The sequence below is a fragment of the Nothobranchius furzeri genome, chromosome 1 (genome assembly GCF_043380555.1).
Source record: "Nothobranchius furzeri strain GRZ-AD chromosome 1, NfurGRZ-RIMD1, whole genome shotgun sequence".
Taxonomy (NCBI): Eukaryota; Metazoa; Chordata; class Actinopteri; order Cyprinodontiformes; family Nothobranchiidae; genus Nothobranchius; species Nothobranchius furzeri.
In genome coordinates this window covers 91,338,389-91,360,299 of record NC_091741.1, presented here as the reverse complement: position 1 = coordinate 91,360,299, position 21,911 = coordinate 91,338,389, and the positions used below count along the sequence as shown (strand labels likewise).

Here is a 21,911-nt window from a genome sequence, read left to right as displayed (position 1 = left end):
AACTCAGAGATCACCAAATGTAGCGGGACCCCCTCAGCCCCCCTCCCTCTGTACCGGTGTCCTGTCATTGGATGTCAGATCTATTTATGGTTCCACTGCCGCTCTTCATTTCTCCGCTCTGTGAAGCTCAAAGAGAAGCAGAAACGTTTAACACCACAGCTAGGAAATCCGAGGGCAAGAACATCCCAGAAGGGCCGCTCCACGAGAGGAATGGCTCGTTTTTGAGGGATTTATTGGTGGATTTGTTTCAGCAGGGCCTCTGGAGTTGTACCGTCCATGCAGGGAAGGCACGTGTTTGTCTTCATTCTCCACAACGGTCTGGTTAATCAGATAAAAGTGAGTACAAACTGATCAGGTGGGGAGCAAAAGAGGAGACGTGACTCATGGCTTCATCTGAGGACGCGGGTCCGTCTTCAAATTTAGAAGACGAGTCCTCAGACTGCGCTCCGGCCCCTGAGTCTTCCCGCCGCACAACCCACGCTTATAGCCAGAGTGGCCTCAGCAGCCTGAGCTACGGGGTCAGCGTGGCCTGGCAGCACCTGAGGCCCTTCCTCCCCTTCTTCCTCATCAGCTTCATGATTATACTTTTAATTTACCTGCTGCAGACCATCATCTACGGAGGGCCCTTCAAGGATCCACTCTTCTTTGTCAAGTTCTACGAGCGGTGGCCTCGACCAACTCCAGATCCTCAGGACTCTCCGTCCTCCTCCAAAGTTTTCACCACTGTCCCCTCTCCATTGACAGCACAGGTCCTCTACGACCTGCTCAGACTCAATAAGACCAGATAAAACAGGGAAATGGTTTATGATGGAGAGACAATAACTGAGCTCAGAGGGACATCTGACAGGAAAACTATCCTGTGGACAAGAAGAACAGTGTCTGGTTATCTTCGTTCTTTTGCTACGACCAAAATGAGACGTATTGTTTGAATGAGAATCGGTATGTTTGAAGATATAATTGTCGTGGTCTCTTGCCTTGTCATGACTGATGGATCAATGACTGGAAAAATGAAACAGCCCCAAAAATTTTAGTGAATTAAAACAACAAATCTTTAAATGAGTACATTCGATATTGATGTTTATTTTGTGAGGAGCCAGCGTTGTTCTGAACATAGGAAGTGATTAGATTTCCTCCAGTCGGATGAGCAGGACTCATCAACTGTAACTGAAGTTGCAGTTACGCCAGAGCTTCCCAACACAGCTTCAAAGAAAATGTCAACGATTACTTTCAGTGATGACATGATTTTCCTGATGGATGGGTTTCTTCTTTTTATTAAATGTAGACACTCATCAGAATGTTCATCTGTAAAATTGAGTTGATTTATTCACTCTGTGGCTTTTTTTATGGAAATCTAAAGTTTCGGGGCTGTCTCGTGCAGAGTAAGTGTGATGCCAAATATCTCATAAAACTGGGTGGAAATGTTTTCCTTTCAAAAAGTATAATGTATGAGGTTGTTTACAAGAGACCCAAATAAATCGGGTAGGGTTTTTATTTCCTTTGATAAAATCAGCAAATGCTTTAGATTTTTTTTATCTGCTTCATTTTAATTTTATTTAAATCCACATGTTGATGGTGCCTGCATGACCTCTTGTGATTTGGCGCTATTTAAATAAACTGAATTGAATATATTACATAAAGGAAAATATCTTTTAAATGAGAAGCAGTTCCCTTCTGAAATACTTAAAACTAAACAATAAATAAAAATGTGCATATTTTACAGTCTGTGAAAGAAGTCAGTCTCTTCTTGAGTCATCTAATTTGAAAAAGTCTGATAGGAATATTTCAACACTGCTGTTGCATCAGAACCACATTTCCTCTTTGTGTTCCTGTTTTACTCAGTTGGTAAAAAAAGATCTCACTCTGATGAATATTAGCTTGTCTTGACAGACTCATACAGACCATTACCACACACACACACACACACACACACACACACACACACACACACACACACACACACACACACACACACACACACACGCACGCACACACACACGTCATATTGTTTTACCATCCTAGACAAGCATCTTCTGTTCTTTCTGTCATCATCACATTATATAACATCTAAATACAATAAATAATAAAAGCAATAATAATAATAACAACAACAACAACATCATAAACAACAACAACAATAATAATAAAGCAATTGAAATCATATCTGAGTTCATTCATTAACTTGTCATTTCAAAAATATTTGTTCCATTTTAGGCGTATCTTTGTTACAGCACAATTATTACATAAACTGACTGATAATAGAGATAAAATAACCAGAAACAATAATTTTAGATGTTTGATGATTTGCTCATAAACAATAAAACACTATTTGTTGTAGACAGGTAGGATTGTGTAAGCCATCTTTAGTTTGAGCTAACTGGCTCTGTTATAAAAAACACAGAAGCGTTGAATTGACATGACTGTACCAAAGTTATACTTCTATGCAGTTACAACACTTCATTTAATAACTGATCAGTTTAGCTCTGATTTTAAGCGTTGTTTACGGTATTTAATGTTATATTTTATTTCTGGATGTGTACAGTGATTTTGTAAACTCATTTGTTTTATAATTTGTACTTTCTGAACTTTTAATATAGAAATGCAACTCACGGTAATAATAACAAATACATTGTAACAAAATAAGTTTTATAAATGTGTTTGTTTATTAATATTACGGTACCTTTTGGGAAATTGCCAGGCTCCAGTTCCTTGTGTGTAAACGAAGAAGGAAAAGCAAATCGGAAATGCTCTTGACCTCAAAGCTGGTGTTTTGATCTTTGTCCAGGTGTGGTAGTGGCGCGTTTTGCCGCCCCCTGGTGGTGGATCGAAGGATTACAGCGTCCTGCCCTCGCCATGCACGTGAGCTGTTCGTCAACCTGACATTGACCTCTTGTGGTCAGGTAAAAAGAACAAAATGCGAAAACTGAATTATAGTTCTTACATTATTTTGTGAGCTAATGCTTTGTTTTAAGGAGGGTTGCAAGTTTTAGTTTGTCGTCGGAGCGGATATAAACGTTAGGGACCAGAAGGTAAGTGAAGCCACCTGCCCGTGTTTTACCGCCGCAGTTTTAGCTCAGGTGAAGGAGAGCAGTGGCTTAAAAACCAACGTGGCGGTTATGAAAGCGTTATTAAATTCTGCGTCATACCGTTTGTGACCCGCTAACTAGCGGCTAACTCATCACGTTTTAGTCCTGCTATCATAGGGCACATTGACCCCATGTTAGTTAGCCCGTGATGCTAACTCATTTTTTAATGTATTCAGACCATCTAATTCAACCAGGGAACGTTTTATAATTCAGGTGGTTTGACGAAAAAATTAACAGTTTTTGTAATAATTAATTTAGCGTCCAGTTTAGTTTCACAAGTCAAAGTCCTTGTTTAATTTTAAAGACGATTAAAACAACTTAAAACATATTTTTTTGTTAAATGTATGGCTTTTTTGTTTTCATATTAGTCTATCTATACTTAGTTGTTCATAACTTTAAAAACCTGTAATTATATTTTTTATCCTCACAGACTCTGGATGAAAGATAGCCAAAGGTAACAATTAACATAAATGTGTATTACTGCACCATGCTCCTGCAAAATAAGCCAATTAATGTTAAATAAACTGTGTTCAAACTGAATGTCCAAACTAAAATAATAATACAAATTAAATTAATACAACAGAATGTAGCATATGTGAAATTGAGCCAATTTAATTTAACACATTTCACTAATAATTCGGTGGTCTAATATTTCTTAGTCATTTACCACTAAAGGTTTTAGTAAATAACAAAAGTTTTTCCTTTTTCTAAATACAAAATCACAGAGCTTATGTCTTTTTTTAACTCACCATCTCATCCAAATTCCCTAAAGATCATGTTCAAAATCATTTGTAATTGTTTTTTTTAAACTGTGTTTTATTTCTCCTTACATGAAGTGGATGGAGAAATGTGGTGCTACCAGAAACCAGGCTTTGAAGCCCAACTCCTCGCCGAGCTGCAGAGACAGCAACAGCGCAGCCAGTTTTGTGACACTATACTCCAAGCAGGAGGTACAAACAAATGATCACAAAACTTGGGTCTCGATCACTTTTATAAAAGGTTTTCTTGTCCTGGATCATCATAAGCTGACTACATAGTTGGTTATGATTGCTTCCTGCAGGTGTGTCAGTGCCAGCTCACAGTTGCATCCTGTCTGCTGTCAGTCCTCGCATGTCCTCTGCTCTGTCCTCCGCACCGATGCCTCCTGCAGGACAGAGCCGTCTCCTGGAGTTCCAGGCTCTGGGCGCCTGCACCCTGCTTCACATGGTCAGGCTTCTCTATTCTGGAGAAATGTCAGGAGAAGGGGAAAACGAGAAGCAGCAGGCCATTTTTGCTGCATCCAACCTGGGCATCAACGGGCTGGTGGAGGTGACACAAAGTAAAAGCAGAGGGGGAGGAGAAGAGATGGGCACGCACGTGGAGGTCGGAGTCCAAACGCAGGAGAACGAGGTGACACGTAGCAGGTGGAGGAGGGGGGTGAGGGAGGGGGTCACTTATTTGTGGAAAGAGACGCCGTCAGGTGGTGGAAAAGATGTGTGGACGCAAACAGAAGAGACAAACCTGCTTCCTCTCACTCTTCCAGCAGCCTCTTTTGACACGATTGATTTGAGAGCTCTGCAGGATTTAGGTCAGACTGATTCTCATCAGTTTGTTCCCGTTACTGTCCTCTACCCCCCGAACGAAAACCAAACCATTCAGCTATCCTGTGATGCTTTCACATATCAGCAGGTAACAGCTGGGAGCACATCTGTAGCTCCTGTGGTACCTTCGTACCCCTCTGAGCCTCCTGCTCTTCCTCATTCCTCCAGACAGACAGAACCACAGAGCCACTGGGATGGTCCCCAAGGAGGAAACGTCCCCACAGCTGAGGTGTGGGAAGACGACCAGCTGGAGCAATTTGAAGGGAACCTCGCTGGATTCCTCAACTACTTTCTGAGCCAGGAGAGCAACCAGGGCACCCGGAGGGGGAGAGCAGTGAGGAGGCAACGAGGAAGACCGAGGGGAGGTGGGACAAGAAGGCAGTCAACTGGGAGACCCAGAGGTAGACCGCCAGGGAGGGGCCGTAGGACGTTCACTCAAACGGTGGATGTGCAGGAGGTGGGGGTGAGCAAGCAGCAGAAGTTGTTACTGGACAGGGGGAGCCTGAGGGCACATACGATGGGTCAGGGTGGAGGAGCTGTAGGCAGGAAGCTGTTCCTGGAGACCAGAGGGGCTTTCCAACCAGCCAGGAAGTGCCGGAGAAGGAGAGATCGTAGCAAAGTGTTGGAGGTCAGCCAGAGAGGGGGGAGAAACCCCCAGCAGGACACCCCAAAGCCGTTTAATCAGGTGGGTCAAGAATCATCTGACCCACAGAAATTAAATCCTTAAAACGATGATAAGTGTCACCATCATTAATCCTACACATGTCAAAAAGGTAGAGCATGGTGAAAAGGTCCCATAATTAGTTTATTTATGAAGGGACTCATCACATAGTGAAATGGTTAATTCCCTTTGTTTTTAATCATTTTGAATATTATGATTTAAATATGAAATTAAATTTAGTGTCTCATAAAATTTGAATATTGTGAGAATGTTAAATTTTAGAAACTCGTGTGGTCAGACCCTAATCGGCCAATTAACTCTAAACACCTGCAAAGGTCTCTGGAGCCTCTCAGTATGGGTCAGTTGAACACCATCAAGAAGACTGCTGTCTGGATAAATCCGTACAGCAGGGGTCTCCTGAGGGGTTGCTCGTGAGCTACTAGTAGCGCTCGATGCGCTTAAAGGTCACTCGCCAGCGAGCCATCCCGGCTGACTTCAGCCTAGCATATTTTTTTTACCTTGAATTGCTGACAGTTTCAGTGTCACACAGTCGCCCTCTTCAGAGCCTTGTCGGTGTCACTTCTGCTGTTTATCCGTGGGGAGAAAAAACATGACGATTAAAAAAAAGACCAGAGCGACATCGTCCCCTACTGCCCGTGGATGAACATCAGAAGTAATGCCGGTCACATGTTCAGGGCTCTGAAGATGGCGACTGTGTGACCCAGAAACTGCCAGCAATTCAAGGAAAAACTTAGCTACGCTGTGTTTTAAGCAAGAAAAAACCACTGGAGTCCTGGTTTTGATTTAAGGAGTTTGATGTTGAGCAGACAAACATTCCCGGTAAAATATTCTGGGCGACCGTGTAGTCCTATCTGCGTTAATAGATCGTTAACGCAGATTAAATGCTGTTTGTTTATTAATACATGATAAACACACGTTTGAGAATTTTTGTGTTGCATTTTTGGGAAAAAGGATCTTAGCACAACATAACAATTACTTGAAAGGTTTTGTATAAAATTCTATGACATTCAATCAGTCAAGCTTTATTTATATAGCGCTTTCCACCACCCTCAAAGGAGGCCCAAGGCGCTGGTCAAGAAAAGCAACTAAGATAAATGTAGCAAGTCATAAAAACATTAAAGACAAGATAAGAACATAGACTTTTGTGAGAACAATAACATGCCAATGAGATGAAATTTAAATAAAAGAAAATTAAAATCAGTTAGTTAAAAGAAAGCTAAGAACAAAAAGTTTAAAATCCAGAAACCAAAATCTTTAGGAGAAAAACGTCCTATAAAAATGAGCCTTCAACCTGCTCGTAAAGACTGCCAGTGATGGGGACTGTTTGTGAGTGGGAGCTGGTTCCAGAGAGAGGATGCAAGGACTTGAAAATCCTGATCACCACGAGTCTTAAATCGGTTGCGAGGGACGATAAGCAATCCCTGGTCCGCCGACCGTATGACCTTGAGGGAACATGCTTTATTAAGAGCTCCGCTAAGTAGGTGGGGGCACTGCCTTGGAAAAACTTAAACACTAAAAGCAGAATTTTAAACTGTGCCCGGTATGAGACTGGGAGCCAGTGAAGGTAAGCCAGCACTGGAGAAATGTGGTCCCTTTTCCTAGTTCCAGTCAAAAACCTAGCAGCACTGTTCTGCACTAATTGCACGCGATGCACAATAGTCTGACCCAACCCAGCATAGAGGGAGTTACAGTAGTCAAGCCTAGAGATCACAAACGCATGGAGTACACGCTCCAAGTGAGTTCTGGAAAGAACAGGCTTGAGTTTGGTAGGGCGACGTAACTGAAAAAAGGCAAGACCGAACTACTGAGTTGACATGAGAGTCCAATCGAAGAGCAGAGTCAAGTCTCACCCCCAGGCTAGTGACGACCGGCTTCCGTAGGGATGAGAAGGTGCACAAATCGACAGTAGAACCTAAATCTGAGCTGCAGCTTGGGTGAAACATGATAAATTCTGTTTTACGTTCATTAACATACAGGAAATTAGCTGCAAGCCATGCCTTGACCTCATTTACACATTTGTTCATTCATGTCAAAATAGTTTAATACTATGAAAAACTGACATTGCTGCTTAGACTCTGGGCAGGGCACGGGGTCAGGGACTGAACAGGAACGGGTTAGCTGCTCCTGTGTGCTCAAAAAGTTATGTTACTGATCTAAAGAAAATGTCAAATCTTTCATATGAAGTAGATTTGTGTTTCATAAAGTATCTGGTTAGTTAGAGTAGGATGTGTTATGTTTAGGTCGAGTTTCAAAACAGTAATATCACTATTTTACAATACTGATGTATTAAAATATAGAGAAAGCAACATGTGACTACAATGTTTGTTAACACAGTAAGCATATTCACACACAGAAAGTATCACTGTAAATAAATCGTATGGCAGTAGCTCTTCTGTACTTTCATTGTGTAAAAGTAGCTCACGGTCTCTAAAAGGTTGCAGACCCCTGCCATACAGGAATCTGGAATGAGGCTGGAGTTTGAGCATCAAGAGCCTCTACACACAGACCCGTCCTGACATGAGCATGTCACATTCCTGGTGACAGTCCACTCCTGAACTAGAGCCCACGGAAGTGTCTCACCTGGGCCGAGGAGACGGAGCTGGACTGTAGAAAGTCACCTTTTCAGATGAAGGCAAAGTTTTCATATATTTAAAGCTACTAGGGGAGTATTTTTATGTGACAGCACCATCTAGTGGCTGATAAATGTATCGCACCTCAAGACGTTCTTATCACTTCCATATTTACGTCCGAAAGTGCCACTTTTTTGTGAAGTTGCTCCTCTAGACGGCAAACAGAACTAAAACTCGTTGTTTAACAATTATTATTGTAATATCTGACGTGTTTTTGTAAACACTGAGATGGTAAATTAATTTTGTAACTTTGGCCAAGAAGCAAACTTCAAAATAGCTCAAATATAATTTTAACTCTGAACATGAATTATGTGTCTAAAATCCAGTCAGACATTTAACTCCACTAATTAATTATTTTGTTTTAATAATGAAGTAATGAAATCATTTTGTTTTACTTTCTCTGTCCTTCCCACACAGTTCTACCCTGGATCTTCGTCTGCTGCCTCTGTTCCACCTGCGGCATCGTCCTCCCTCCGTACCACCCACTTCCCAAACACCACCCTTTCTCCTCATGAGGCCCAGTCGGAACCCATGGACCGTCTTCTGGAGGAAGTCATGATTGGACTTGATATTTTACCAAACAGCAGCAAAGCTGCTAACAACACGACATCTAAAGAAAAAACAAAGGCTCATGTGACGGAGGCCCCTGGCCAGCAGCAGCAGTGTGAGGGGGAGCTGAGTGAGATCCTGGAAAACTTCCTCAAGTCCTTTGAGCAGCACGTTGACAGCTGTAACACCACACAGCAGAATGAAAGGGACGATGGGAGTTTATCAGAGGGCCACATGGTTCAGAGCAGATCCAGCACAGCCCAGACTAGTTCCCACTCGTCTCGCCCACGGAAAACACGCAGACCGGTCAGTGGCTCTGAGACGTCTGAGCCCCAATGTGAAGCATCATCTCAGAGCCTCTCACTGCTACACAAAGTCGTGTGTAGCCGCTCTGCTTCCTCCAAAAGCATGGACAAAACTCAGGAGAAAGCCAGAACCAAAAGAAAAAGAAGAACAAAACAATATCTGCTCTCATTAGAGAAGAAGTCAGTGAAGAAATCGGCGTCATTGACTACAATAGAGGCCACCGTTGTTTCTAAGCTGGTGGACCATCAGCTACAGCAGAAGCCAATGGTGAGACTGGAAAGGAGAAAGGAGATGCTGCAGGAACAACCATGTCTCAGTCAGAAGGACAAGGTAACTGAGTCACCTCTGCTCAATTTAACTGACTATAGAGCTTGTCTCATTTATAACTAGTCAAAAACATGATGACTGGGTTTAAAAATACACAATAGAGAGGGTGTGTATCTGAAGGACCGTTTAGAGCTCCATAACTGACCCCAACATCACACTGGATGCATCAGCAGTGCCAAATGCTTTACTTGCGTGCATCGCTGGTCACCAACTGTACCGGGAGAGTCTCAGCCCTGGGGATGCTTCTCTGCCATCTTCCTTGCTGGACTCATGAGATCATAAAATCCCTCAAAACTTCAAAGATCAGTTTGTTTATGTCATCCACCATTAAACCAAAAACAAGAAGCAGGAAATTACATTTGATATTGCTGTTTGATGTCATATATAATCTTGATCCTGCCAGGGTTAAATTCATGAAAAGCACATTGCTGCCTTTCTTGAAATAAACTGGAAGTAAATAAAGCTGTGAGGTCATACATATAGACGTAATCTATATAGTTATGGAATTGCATTGCTGTAATAGACTTATTCTGAAAATTACTGGCCATTTTACACTGAAACTGTGTGTGATATCCTGTCTAGCCCTATGTTAACTGTGTAAATTTACGTGTCCCAGAAGCGGCAAAATAGAACCCAATCCTATTTTTAGCGGTGCGGCAAACTGCTTCTGGGATCAACGCAATAGATTATAATGGATTCTAGTTGAAGCAGTGACGTTCTGCTGCTGATGCCTCCAGTGTAAAGTCGGGTTCAAAGGTTCTCGTTATTCAATCAAGCTACTTTTTGAAAATACAAAATTCAAAGGTCCAACATCTTGAAGATTGAAGTTTTAGTTTATAAAAAACATATTTATTCAAAACAGTTTAATGTATGACATGTTCAGCTTTTGAAAATAAATCTTTAAAATCAAAAATAACCTGATTTCTTCAAATCTCACTTGAAGTTACAGATAACATTAAAGAGACAATCAGTAGTTTTTACCTTTAATCTCTGCAAATAAAATCCATTGAAACGTTTTTGAAAATGAATAAAATGATCTCCAGTTGTTGAAAAATATTGGCGGCTTCGTACCAAAGCACCATAGAAATCGGGTCTAAAGTACACAGGTCTAGCATCTTTGGGGGACACCAGATTAAACGCCATGTTTCCTTCTGGCCAGCTGAAGGTCCTGCGCCTGTCGACGACATCACACTAGATGATTGGCTGAACAAACGACTTACAGAAGTTTCGTTACCATGTTCAAAAACATTTAGGCAGTGTAATGGATTAGAATTACATTTAATTAAGGACCATAAGACATTAAAGATCCATATCTAGTATGAATCCCATCTTACGGACACTGGGTTATTTAAATCAGAAGATTGGATCTTTTTATTACAGGGACTTTCTAATAATAACACATTGCATTAACTGAGAGACAAGAGAAGAGAGAGACTTTCAAACGTTTAAGGAAATTTATTTACTAAATAGTTTTAAACAATTTAACAAGACTAACTCTCTAATGATGAATGTTTTGTTGGAATGAAGTGTGAGGTGAATGGTGTGTGTGTGAATGATGTCAAGTTCAGAACCCTCGCATCTGGAGAAGCAAAGTTGAGTGGGAGATGATGTTTTGCTCCTAACTGATCAAGTTGAGCCCCTTGGTCATAAACACATGAGACACCAGTTTTGTTGCATCCACATACAGTTGTGGTCAGAAGTTTACATACACTTGTAAAAAATATAATATAATGGCTCTACTGAGTGTCCCGTTATTTCTAAAACTATGATTTTTCTCTGATAGAGTGATTGGAACAGATACTTCTTTGTCACAAAAAACATTCATGAAGTTCGGTTCTTTAATGTCTTCATTATGGGTTAACAGAGAAAAGTGATCACATTTGCTGGGTCACAAATATACATACAGCAGTGCTAATATTTGGTTACATGTCCCTTAGCCATTTTCACTTCAATTAGGCGCTTTTGGTAGCCATCCACAAGCTTCTGGCAAGCTTCTGGTTGAATCTTTGACCACTCCTCTTGACAGAATTGGTGAAGTTCAGTTAAATTTGATGGCTTTCTGACATGGACTTGTTTCTTCAGCACTGTCCACATGTTTTCAATGGGGTTTAAGTCAGGACTTTGGGAAGGCCATTCTAAAACCCTTATTCTAGCCTGATTTAGCCATTCCTTTACCACTTTTGATGTGTGTTTGGGGTCATTGTCCTGTTGGAATGCCCAACTGCACCCAAGACCCAACCTTCGTGCTGATGATTTTAGGTTATGTTGAAGAATGTGAAGGTAATCCTCCTTCTTCATTATCCCATTTACTCTCTGTAGAGCACCAGCTCCATTGGCAGCAAAACAGCCCCACAGCATAATATTCCCACCACCATGCTTGACTGTAGGCATGGTGTTCTTGGGGTTAAAGGCCTCACCTTTTCTCCTCCAAACATATTGCTGGGCATTGTGGCCAAAAAGCTCGATTTTTGTTTCGTCTGACCACAGAACTTTCCTCCAGAAGGTCTTATCTTTGTCCATGTGATCAGCAGCAAACTTCAGTCGAGCCTTAAGGTGCCGCTTTTGGAGCAAGGGCTTCCTTCTTGCACGGCAGCCTCTCAGTCCATGGAGATGCAAAACACGTTTGACTGTGGACAATGACACCTGTGTTCCAGCAGCTTCTAATTCTTGGCAGATCTGCTTTTTGGTGATTCTTGGTTCACTCTTTACCCTCCTGACCAATTTTCTCTCAGTAGCAGTGATAGCTTGCGTTTTCTTCCTGATCTTGGCAGTGATGAAACAGTGCCATGCACCTTATACTTACAAACAATTGTTTGCACTGTTGCTCTTGGGACCTGCAGCTGCTTTGAAATGGCCCCAAGTGACTTTCCTGACTTGTTCAAGTCAATAATTCGCTTTTTCAGATCCATGCTGAGCTCCTTTGACTTTCCCATTGTAGCGTTTGTGGGCGTTTGTATCCAATGAGCCCTATTTACCTGGCCTAAGAGAAGTCACCCGCTGTAGTCACTCATAATCACTCACAAGAAGTTAAGAGGCCATGCTATGAAGCTCAGTTCACTGACACGTTTCTAAGTCACCAAAATTGCTAGTTCATGTTGCTGTATGTATATTTGTGACCCAGCAAATGTGATCACTTTTCTCTGTTAACCCATAATAAAGACATTAAAGAACCGAACTTCATGAATGTTTTTTGTGACAAAGAAGTATCTGTTCCAATCACTCTATCAGAGAAAAATCATAGTTTTAGAAATAACGGGACACTCAGTAGAGCCATTATATTATATTTTTTACAAGTGTATGTAAACTTCTGACCACAACTGTACCCTTCAGTGAGAACTCCACGATGGATCCAGAATGCCCAGGTCCTCGGACCTTCCTTCCGGTACTGGAGCCAATGGTACAGCGTCACAGCATGACAGACTAGTCCTTGGATTGTCTCCAGGTAAAAAGCGATGGGTGTTTCACAGCGTCAAAAAGAGGACCCTCCTTGGGTCAGCGAGTTCAGCTTTTATTCTGAAGGAACCGTTGTTGGTTGGTAACAACGACAGATTTTTCCCAGCTTGATAGTTCTTAGCTTAAAAAGAAAAGTATAGATGGCCTGTCCATACTTTACTTAACATGCGGTGAACTCCAAGGGATCTTGAATACTGAACTTAAGATGGCGTTGGAACTGTTTTATTAATCTGGATGTTCTTGATTCTGGACGAATCAAAGCTGACAGAATTAATAAACACCACAGAGAATCTGCCACGCTTCAGGCGGGGAAGGTTCTGATTGGATCAGCAACAGCAATGTGTCATGTGATTATTTACCTTAATGTATCAGCGTGTCTAGTGACTAAAATAAGTCATTTACTTATTAAAACATTAATCGTAATATTGTGATTTCACAGATCGGTCACATTGTATTATTGACTAACAGTTGTTTCGATTAGCTTTATTGAAAATAGAGTTCTTTGATCTAATGAAAGAAAAGAGTCTTCATCTTCTGTCTTCATTGCTGGAATGTAAACAGTTTAGAAGCGAATGCATGACCTTGAGGCTGTTTCATGCACTCTGGCGCTGTGTCAAAGGGAACTGTGGTCAGAGGATAATAACCTTGAGAAATGGCTCCTTCTCCTTCTTCTGGCACTCGCAGAGTACAGACGCTTCTGCTGTTGCTCCCTTATCTTTTTCCCAAGGCTCTTTGTCCTGTCTGCCTACAGAGCACTTCTCTGCATTTCTTCTGGAAATCCCTATTTTTTGGAAATGGATTTATTGGTCATTCAACGCGATTGATAAGATCTTTTCTACGATGAGAACGGAGGAGGGGGCTCCCACTTGCCCTCAAGGGACACACGCAGCGGTATATGCGCTCGATTCCTGGAAGGTCTGGAGGATCGTATGCCTCTCTCAGTTGTCCATTGAGGATGTCGAAGACATGTGGATATTTGGCTTGATAATCACTGGATTTCTTCTGATTGGAGTGGAAGGATATCTGGTTTTCTGGAAATTTGGGAAGACGGGAGCGATTGGAGTGCGGCCCGCACCCACGGAAAGCACTGCCCGGGCGTTGACCTCACAGACTTGGACGTTACTCGAGGTGAATCGTAAGCTGGACAGTGTCCTTGCTGCGTTACCGGTATTAGTGCGCAAAATGGATGTCATCTCGGAGAGGGTCACCGGACGGTGTGGGGATGATTAGAACCTAAATTGGCTTCACTAGAGGACTTGAATGATCAATACAGACTTCAAGGCAGAGAGGAAAATTATCTCTGCCTGACCCTAACAAAGTCTTGTTACCCAAATTTGACGCCTTGAGCTGCTAACAACAACCCCCACAAAGGAAGGAATGCAGACAGATGCTGTGAAAACCAGTCCCCCCCCCCACCCCCCACCCCCCCCCCCTTCAGATTGTGGACTTCTGCCTAGCGAGGTCATCAACCTGCAGTAACTCAATGTGCTCTGCGCTCCTCCCAAGATCTCCCTCCCTCCTGTGGATACAGCTGGCTGAGCGCCACACAGGGCTGCTCCCGCTGGGGAAACAGGATCCCAGCCCCCCCCCCCCCCCCCCCCCCCCCCCATCGGAGTCTCATGTTGTGAACTGTGATGTTCATGCTTATATGTTTGAGGCGTTTTTTTTGCATAGTAAAGCTATGCCCTGCCGGGAGTAACTCTGGTATGCCTTTTTTTTCCCTCCCCCAATTTATCCTCATGTAATTCCTTTTTCATCTTTTAAGGTAGCGCGACTCGTGTTGTGAATGACCACAGTCACCAATTCTTGTCATGTGTCTTGCCTATGTATGTCTGATCTCTGAATTGTGTGTACTGAAACTCAATTTCATATCTCTGCATGTCTTGCACATTAGTGGTGTGCATCTCTACCTGCCTCACGATTCGATCCGATTCCGATTATCTGCCTAACGATTCGATTTGAGTCTGACATGCATCACGATTCTTCACACAAAAATTTTCATTACTTAATAAAAGCAGTAGAATAGTTTTCAATTTCTTTTTGATTTCGAAATCCCTGAAAAACAGAACATTCATCTATTCACTATAGTGAGCAATAATTTTTAAAGTGTGCTGCCTATAATTACTTAAATAATATAAGAAATAATGTTTTCAGTAGAGCAGCTTTAAGATAAAATATTACTGAACTTAAAAATAGTAAACAAATACTGTGTTAAGTGATTCTTTCACATCCAGGATCCCAAAACCGAAATTAGCCCAGACATCCGATTTAAATGTAACGGGTACATCTTTGATTACTGGTAATGTTGGCCCTGTATCCCTGTCCGCCTTTTCTGTTTTAAATTGGCGCTAGGGCAAGGCAGTGCGCATGTCATTGCAACTCTGCCCCCAGAAGTAATTATAAAACCTCAAAACTTTATTGTCCTGCATAGACATAGACCAGGGGTCGGCAAAGAGCCATTATTACCCGTTTCCCACAGTAAAGAAAACACTGGGAGCCACAGCAGCCGCGGCGTTGTGGGCGGGGCCTACCCTCAGACAGCAGAGAGGTGCTCACAAAGGTGACAGCAGCCAGTACCGGTCGCTCGTGTACATCAAAGTTATCTTTCATAAGAAGATAATCAATGAAACGATTTATATAAAGTGGATCCAGAAGTTGTAGCCCGTCTCTGCTACAATATTTTGATATTTTTGACCCTGTTGATGGTTTTACTGAGCAGGTGCCACTTTTGTCATACGTTTCTTTTTAAAACATGTTTAGACTGTTCAGAATACAAATCCAGGCTCTGTCACGTTTGATTATTGTAATTAAACTTTGTAGGTGGGGAAGGTCAGAAAAGGATCCGATCATTTTGTTTTTCCCACATTTACAGTGACGGAGATAACGGTGCAGTGCGCCTGGCTCTGGTGGTAATCAAGTTAAATTATATCTCTTTGCAACAATTTTCACAAGAAAACAGAACAGTTAAAAGCAGGGTTCGTGTTGTGTTGACCGGATAGTTCCCGTATTTGACCGTTTTTTTTATATGGAGAAAGAATAGAAAGACTTACCCCGACGCAAGCAGACGAACTGACACTTAATTCGTGTCGCACATCACAGATGTAGCTAAATCACTCAAGAAATGATTCCCATCTGAGCTGGACACTGAGCTCAGCGCAGCTCACTGTCAGTGCGTACGTACGGTCCACAGCGAGCTGAAGATGTGGAGAGGGGCTTGGAGCGTGTCGCAGAACCAGAGCGCATGCAGGAAGATTCCTCCGACTGAAGCGAGACTTGTCACTTAGAAAATGTTCTTGTGAAGAAAGTTGCAAAGAGAAACAATTAAACATGATTAACACCAGAGCCATGCGCACTGTTAATGAGGGAAAACTGAATTGATCAGATCCTTTTCTTACCTTTTCAACATTGTTTAATGTAAAGTTTCGTTCAGTACAAAGTTTAATTACAACAATCCAACGAGACAGAGCCTGGATTTGCATTCTGAACAGTTTAAACATGTTTTAAAATGAGACATGTGACGCATCAAAAAACGGCAACTGCTCAATAAAATCACTAACAGGTTGAAAAATGTAAAAATATTGTAGACACAGACGGGCTACAACCTCTGGATCAACTTAATGCAAATTGTTTTATTAATTATCTTCTGTTGAAAGACAACTTTGACGTACATGACATACGGTTTTGGCTGCTGTCACCTGTTGTGATTGGTTAAAGCAGCTCTCAGCTGACTTAAGATGGGCCCAGGTTCATGTGGGTGGGCCCAGGCCCGGTAGGTCCACCCACAAGGCCGCTGCTGCTGTGGCGCCCAGTGTTTTCTTTACTGTGGGAAACGGGTAATAGTGGTTCTTTGACGGGAAAAGGTTGCCGACCCCTGGTCTAGTTGAAAGCAACTGTCCTCAATAACCCTGCTGTAGCCTGCTGTGGCTAGCTCTAACAAAGAGCTAAGACTAACATGAGCCAACTGATATTAACCTCTTCAACCCGACAGACCTGGTACCGGTTTCCGGAATTACTTCCGGTTATAAAGTCATTCCAAAACCATGCTTACTGTTCACCAATAAAAGCAAACTACACACGTACATAACGGGAAAAAGCTAGTCTAAACAAAAAAACATTGTTTTCCATCTCAGCAACACCTAATTCACACACTGAGCCTTTAAATCAGCCGGAAGTAAAAAACACTAACTTCAAATATCAAGTAAAGCCTGAGAGAAACACACAATAGCGACAATAAAATACGATCCTATCCAGAAAGCTATCTACTCAAAATAAAGCCAAGATTCTCTTATTTCAAACAAAATAAGTCTAATTTCTGTACCATAAAAACTCACAAAGCCAGCCACGATCAAACAGAGAACAATACAGCTCTTTATCGGCAGTCATCAGCATAAAGTCTGTCTTACCTTTGCTGATTTGCGATCATAATCCGTGTTCCGGTAAAAGAATCCATCGATTCATGTAATCCATTTTCCCACCATTAAAACGAACTAATTCCTGACAGTTTTTGCCGTGTTTTGCTCCATACAGGCGAGTTAGAAGTCCGCGACGCCATCTTACCCAGAAGATTGGCTCACCCATTGGGGGGGTCATGGTCTTTTTGATTCAATCTGGACACAAAGAAATACAGCACCACACAATTCTATTGGCTCAGAGCTTTAACCCTCCAACTGTCTTCGTGGGGGACCCCACCAGGAAAGTTGACCATTGAACAGGATTGATGGTTTATCCCTTGAGGTCCACGTGGCAGGGGTGAGGTGGCGCTCACTCCTCACAGCTCAAATAAACCTTGTAGTTTATGAGATATACTTCATTCACTTTGGGCACGTCTTTTTCAATAAAATCTCTGAAAAATGGCCTAGGGTTCAAGTAAATAAGCCACGAAGTTAAAAGATCCACATTATTAGACAAAATAATAATGTTACTTACAAGTTCAGTGGCAATAAAGATAGATCACCATCAGTCTGTCATTTCGTAGTCTCCGTTATCTCCCTCAAACACTTGTAGGCCTCTCTAAATTTCACCCTTTTTTAGCTTCATCCCCAGAGACATTACTCTCTTCTTTTTACTTCCAGGCTCCACCATGATGCCGACAAATATAGCAGCAATCTTCTTTTTGTTGTGCTTTTTATTCACAGTCTGCAAACTGAGAAATGTAACTGCTTTGATAGCCTTTATATTAGCTACCAGCAGAGTAAGCATCTAACAACCAAAAAGAGCTTCCTTTAGTGAACCTACCCGTGCCACACGACTGCTAAGTGTGGTTTCTGGTCAGCAGAGGGCTGCAGAGTGCTGTCCAATCTGGAGTTGGTAAAGTTTCTACCTCAAGAGTCACTGAAACCCACTTTTAAAGGAATAGTTCAAAGTGTTGAAAACTCTTTAGCGTTGCTTTAACTGAAATTTGCAAACACAGACACAACATTCCTCTAGGCAACCCAGCTGTGTTTTGCATCCTGTTTGGCTGCTTCATTGAGATCTAGTGATTAGTGCACATAAAGGGTCATATGCAACAGGGTGAGAGACGTTCAGAGCAGGTCTTTGATGGATGGATCATGACCCAGTCCAAAAGGATGGGAGGTGCAAAATTATTGTTAGAGGTTTTTTCCAGGATTGTATGTTTTTTTTTATTTCTGCCAGTTTGTGAAAAGCATCTGAAGCAATACGGCAAAAAATACTCCAGAAAAACATCACACACTGTACCCTTAATGACTTAGTCATCTATCTAATCAGAGGTGAGATGTCCAAATATCAGGAAAGCAAGACTCCTTATGCCCAGTAACTATTTTCAAATGTAACTTGTTTTTGTGTTATGTTTTTTTTTTATTTGCAGAGTCCTTTCAAGGCCAAGTCCCACGTGTCATCAGGAAAATCTTCTGAAGACATTTCTGGAGAGAATTTGCAAGACTATTTCCAAACAAATTTTTATCCAATCAGGAGCAGGGTTAGAAGAGGAGAAATTAGGGTGAGAACCAAACTTTAGGGCAGTGGACCTTCTGTCCTTACCAGTCTAAGACAAGCCAGGCCCCCAACCCTAACTCCTACCCACATACACAGCTTAAACGTGATTAATTACTAGCTTTTCACAGACATACAGAGTCATAACTCTTACCCTACTTCTCACTGGACACATCAGCAGAGCAGAACGGTTTACTCATGACTTTTGCTGTGATAGCCATACTATGTAAGAACAATAAGAGCCATGAAAGCATGCTTTAAGCTAGCTTGTTTAGCAGATTTGCACTTGTATCTTTAAAAAATCGTAAAAATACAGAAGAAGTCCAGTACACACCAGGAGAGTCTGGTCATGGAACAGCTTCCTCCCTGTGCTTCTTGCTGGATTCATGAGATCACAAAATCCCTTGTGTTTATGCGATCTGGCATTAAACCAAAAAGAAGGAAATCATGTTTGATATTGCTGTTTAATGTCGTAGATGATGCCATGATTAAAGCCATGAAAACACACCGCTGCACTTCTGGAACGATACTGGGAGTAAATAAGCCGTTAGATCACTTGCACTGATGTAATCTACATAGATATGGAATTGCATCGCTGCAATAGTCTTTCATTTGGAAAATTACCCGGTGTTTTACACTGTAAGCGTGTGTGATTTCCTGTCTAGCCCCAAGGTAACTTTGGAAATTGTCGTGTCCCAGAAGCGGCTTGTAGCAAAAATAGAGCCTGATCCTATCTTTAGCGGCGCTGATGCTTCCAGTGTGAAGTAGGGGTTAGACTATTGGGTATGCTATCGAGATTTTACTAATTCAATCTGGGTTACCTCAAAACCTCAGCACGCACAACATTATGGTTAAATAAGATACAGTCTGTGTGTGTGTGTGTGTGTGTGTGTGTGTGTGTGTGTGTGTGTGTGTGTGTGTGTGTGTGTAAACAGCATTAAAGCTGCAATCACAAATCTACAAAACAAGCTAGCTTTTAAACACAAACACAGCCACAGAACTCTCACCCCTCCTGTTGACTATCATGCCTAGGCCGCGTCCCCCCGATACCAGAACCTGCGTTTTCAGCGTAAATGAGAAAGTACTAAACACCAGTCGCACTTTTCTATGTCCAAACTGTTTTACCCAACTTCAAATGGTGTTTTTCTTTTTGGTAGTTTGTCCTAACATTGAAGTGGTAACAGCCAGCTGTTTGTCCTTCTCTGATTTGATTGAGAACTTCTCACACCAGTGATGCTCTGTTGCTAAGTATGTGAGTTTGCAATGGGTGGAGGACCCAAGGAAGTTTTTTATTTTTTATTTTTATTTGGCTTTTAATGCAGTTTGACTTGAGCATCTTAATAGTTTTTAACAGTTTTTATTATAGATTGTGACTGTTGTGCGCTCATCTTGTTTTAGTTTTTTATTGTTGATTTGTTTTACCTTGTACAGCGCTTTGGGTGTAGCTTTGCTGCTGTAAGTACGCTCTATAAATAAAATTGACCTTGACCTTGACAGTTAGGTGAGACCAACAACCGGATGGTCCAGTCGTCTTTTGGTCCAAAACGTGTTATTAGTGGAAGTTTTTAGACAAATGCGAGAGAATCACTTTATTCATTGAAAGTATTTTTTTAATCTCCTCAATATATTTATAGCCATACTATGTAAGAACAATAAGAGCCATGAAAGCATGCTTTAAGCTAGCTTGTTTTGCAGATTTGCACTTGTATCTTTTAAAAATCATGAAAAATACAGAAGAAGGACCAACTGATTCATAAAATAAAGTATTTGTTTAATTTTTAGGACATTTCGGCTTTTGTCGACAATCCACTTCCAAGAAGGCAACATAGCCCCAGACAAAAAAGGCTTCTCAGCTCAGCTAAAGATGGGAGCACGCTGGTTCAGCCTCAGCCTGTGGGTTCCTCATGTACCGATGAGCAGTCAGAGAAGAACCAAAGAGAAAATGTAGATTCAACAACGCAGGCACAGGAAGAGACTCCTGCAAGGACGGGGGAAAAGAGAAGCGCAGGATCTGATGGGACCAACGAGGGATCTCCTCTGAATAAGAAGATTTTGTTAAATCAGATGACACCTGAAACCTACACACCAAGCTCTGAAGCTTCATATTTCATTCCTGCTGCAGTGGCTTTGCAGCAGGTAGAAACCGTTTCACTGAAGAGTTTAAGTCTTCCAGATAAAAGTCCACCTAAAGATTCAAACGATAAAGAGAGGAGGAGCAGAGATGATGGGATGACTGTCGTAAAAGAAATGGAGGTTCCTGAATCAGAACAGGAAAAGCCTTTACTGTCACATGACTACGGAGAGGAATGGATTGGAAAACTGGAAGAGGATGAGGACATCGATGTGATCGGAGGTTCAAGCCCTGTCCCTAATCCAGTGGTGATCTGCTGGACGCTGTCCTCAGACGAAGAGAAAGAGGATGGAGACGAGGAAATTGACGTAGTTGGAGATAAAATGGACAGCCCTTCTGTCATCGTCTCTAATGTGAGTAAGAGTGAACCTGAATAAAGAAAAGATGAGGTGTTCTCCCATTAGCTATCAGTTATGTCCCTTTATCCCCCAGATTCATCTGATTTAGCTACAGAGCAGGTTACGCAACACCCGTTTTATTTTTATTGTCTTGTTTTATGCGAGGGATTTTTGTCTTAATTTCACTGAAATGGGAAACAACGAGCTACGTTGTAGCTTTAGAAAGAAAAGAAAAGAACATGCTTTATAAGCATGAACCAAAATAGGTTTGAGTTTGAAATGTGTCATTTATGGACAGATAGTTATTTTCACCTATCTGGATGAGTAAACAATTACCCAAAATAAGTTCCTTCATCTGGAAAATTTAGATACATTTTTTACAGTTTGTTGAGTAAAATTGTTCACCAATGTTTGTTTTAACTGTCAAACAGTTTAGAGAGATTTAACGTCACAAAAATCAGGTTTTGTACAATCCGAATCAGACGTTTTAGTAGTTGTACGTATGGCTTTGATGGATTAGTTGTGAAGGACTGATGTGTCTGCCTCTGTTCTGCTACAGTTCATGAATGTTTATAGAAATGTTTGTTTTCCTTGTTTTAATTGTTAGCTTGTGTTTGACAGTGTTCACTTGTCTATGATCGGATTTCATATTAAAGCGCTTAAGAAACGACCACGCCTTTGGTTGTAACTCTTCTTCACGTGCACATCCTTGGAAACCAGACTTTTGATCAGGATTTGCTGTAATAAGAAACAGTCAGTGATGCTGTCTGAGAAAACAGGCCAGTTGCAGAGGAGCGTTTCAAAGGGAGAGAAGTGGACGACTCCACCTTTATGTTGAAATCATCCATGATCTCAGTGACATTCCATTCAAACTTAGAAA

General features: G+C 41.7%; 1 protein-coding gene across 3 annotated transcripts; it reads left to right on the top strand.

Annotated features, from left to right (window-relative positions):
• Nucleotides 1-2,510: 2,510 nt before the first annotated feature.
• On the top strand, nt 2,511-21,903 carry LOC107376968 (uncharacterized). 3 transcript variants are annotated; one of them, XM_054739106.2, is made up of 7 exons: nt 2,511-2,897; nt 2,970-3,026; nt 3,920-4,033; nt 4,144-5,348; nt 8,393-9,160; nt 18,438-18,569; nt 20,345-21,903. In XM_054739106.2, exons 3-7 carry the CDS (start codon nt 3,931-3,933, stop codon nt 21,068-21,070), a joined length of 2,934 nt encoding a protein of 977 aa, XP_054595081.2. In that variant the 5' UTR covers nt 2,511-2,897; nt 2,970-3,026; nt 3,920-3,930; the 3' UTR covers nt 21,071-21,903. The 3 variants fall into 3 exon arrangements, with proteins under 3 accessions (XP_054595081.2, XP_054595082.2, XP_054595083.2); XM_054739107.2 differs by lacking the exon at nt 2,970-3,026; XM_054739108.2 differs by lacking the exon at nt 18,438-18,569 and having other exon boundaries at nt 2,511-3,026.
• Nucleotides 21,904-21,911: the final 8 nt, after the last annotated feature.

Coding starts and splice junctions, on each gene's coding strand:
- LOC107376968 (XM_054739107.2), top strand. CDS start 3,931: ATGTGGTGCTACCAGAAACCAGGCTTTGAAGCCCAACTCCTCGCCGAG. Junction 9,161..18,437: donor GTCTCAGTCAGAAGGACAAG/GTAACTGAGTCA, acceptor TTTTATTTGCAG/AGTCCTTTCAAGGCCAAGTC. Junction 18,570..20,344: donor TTAGAAGAGGAGAAATTAGG/GTGAGAACCAAA, acceptor TTTAATTTTTAG/GACATTTCGGCTTTTGTCGA.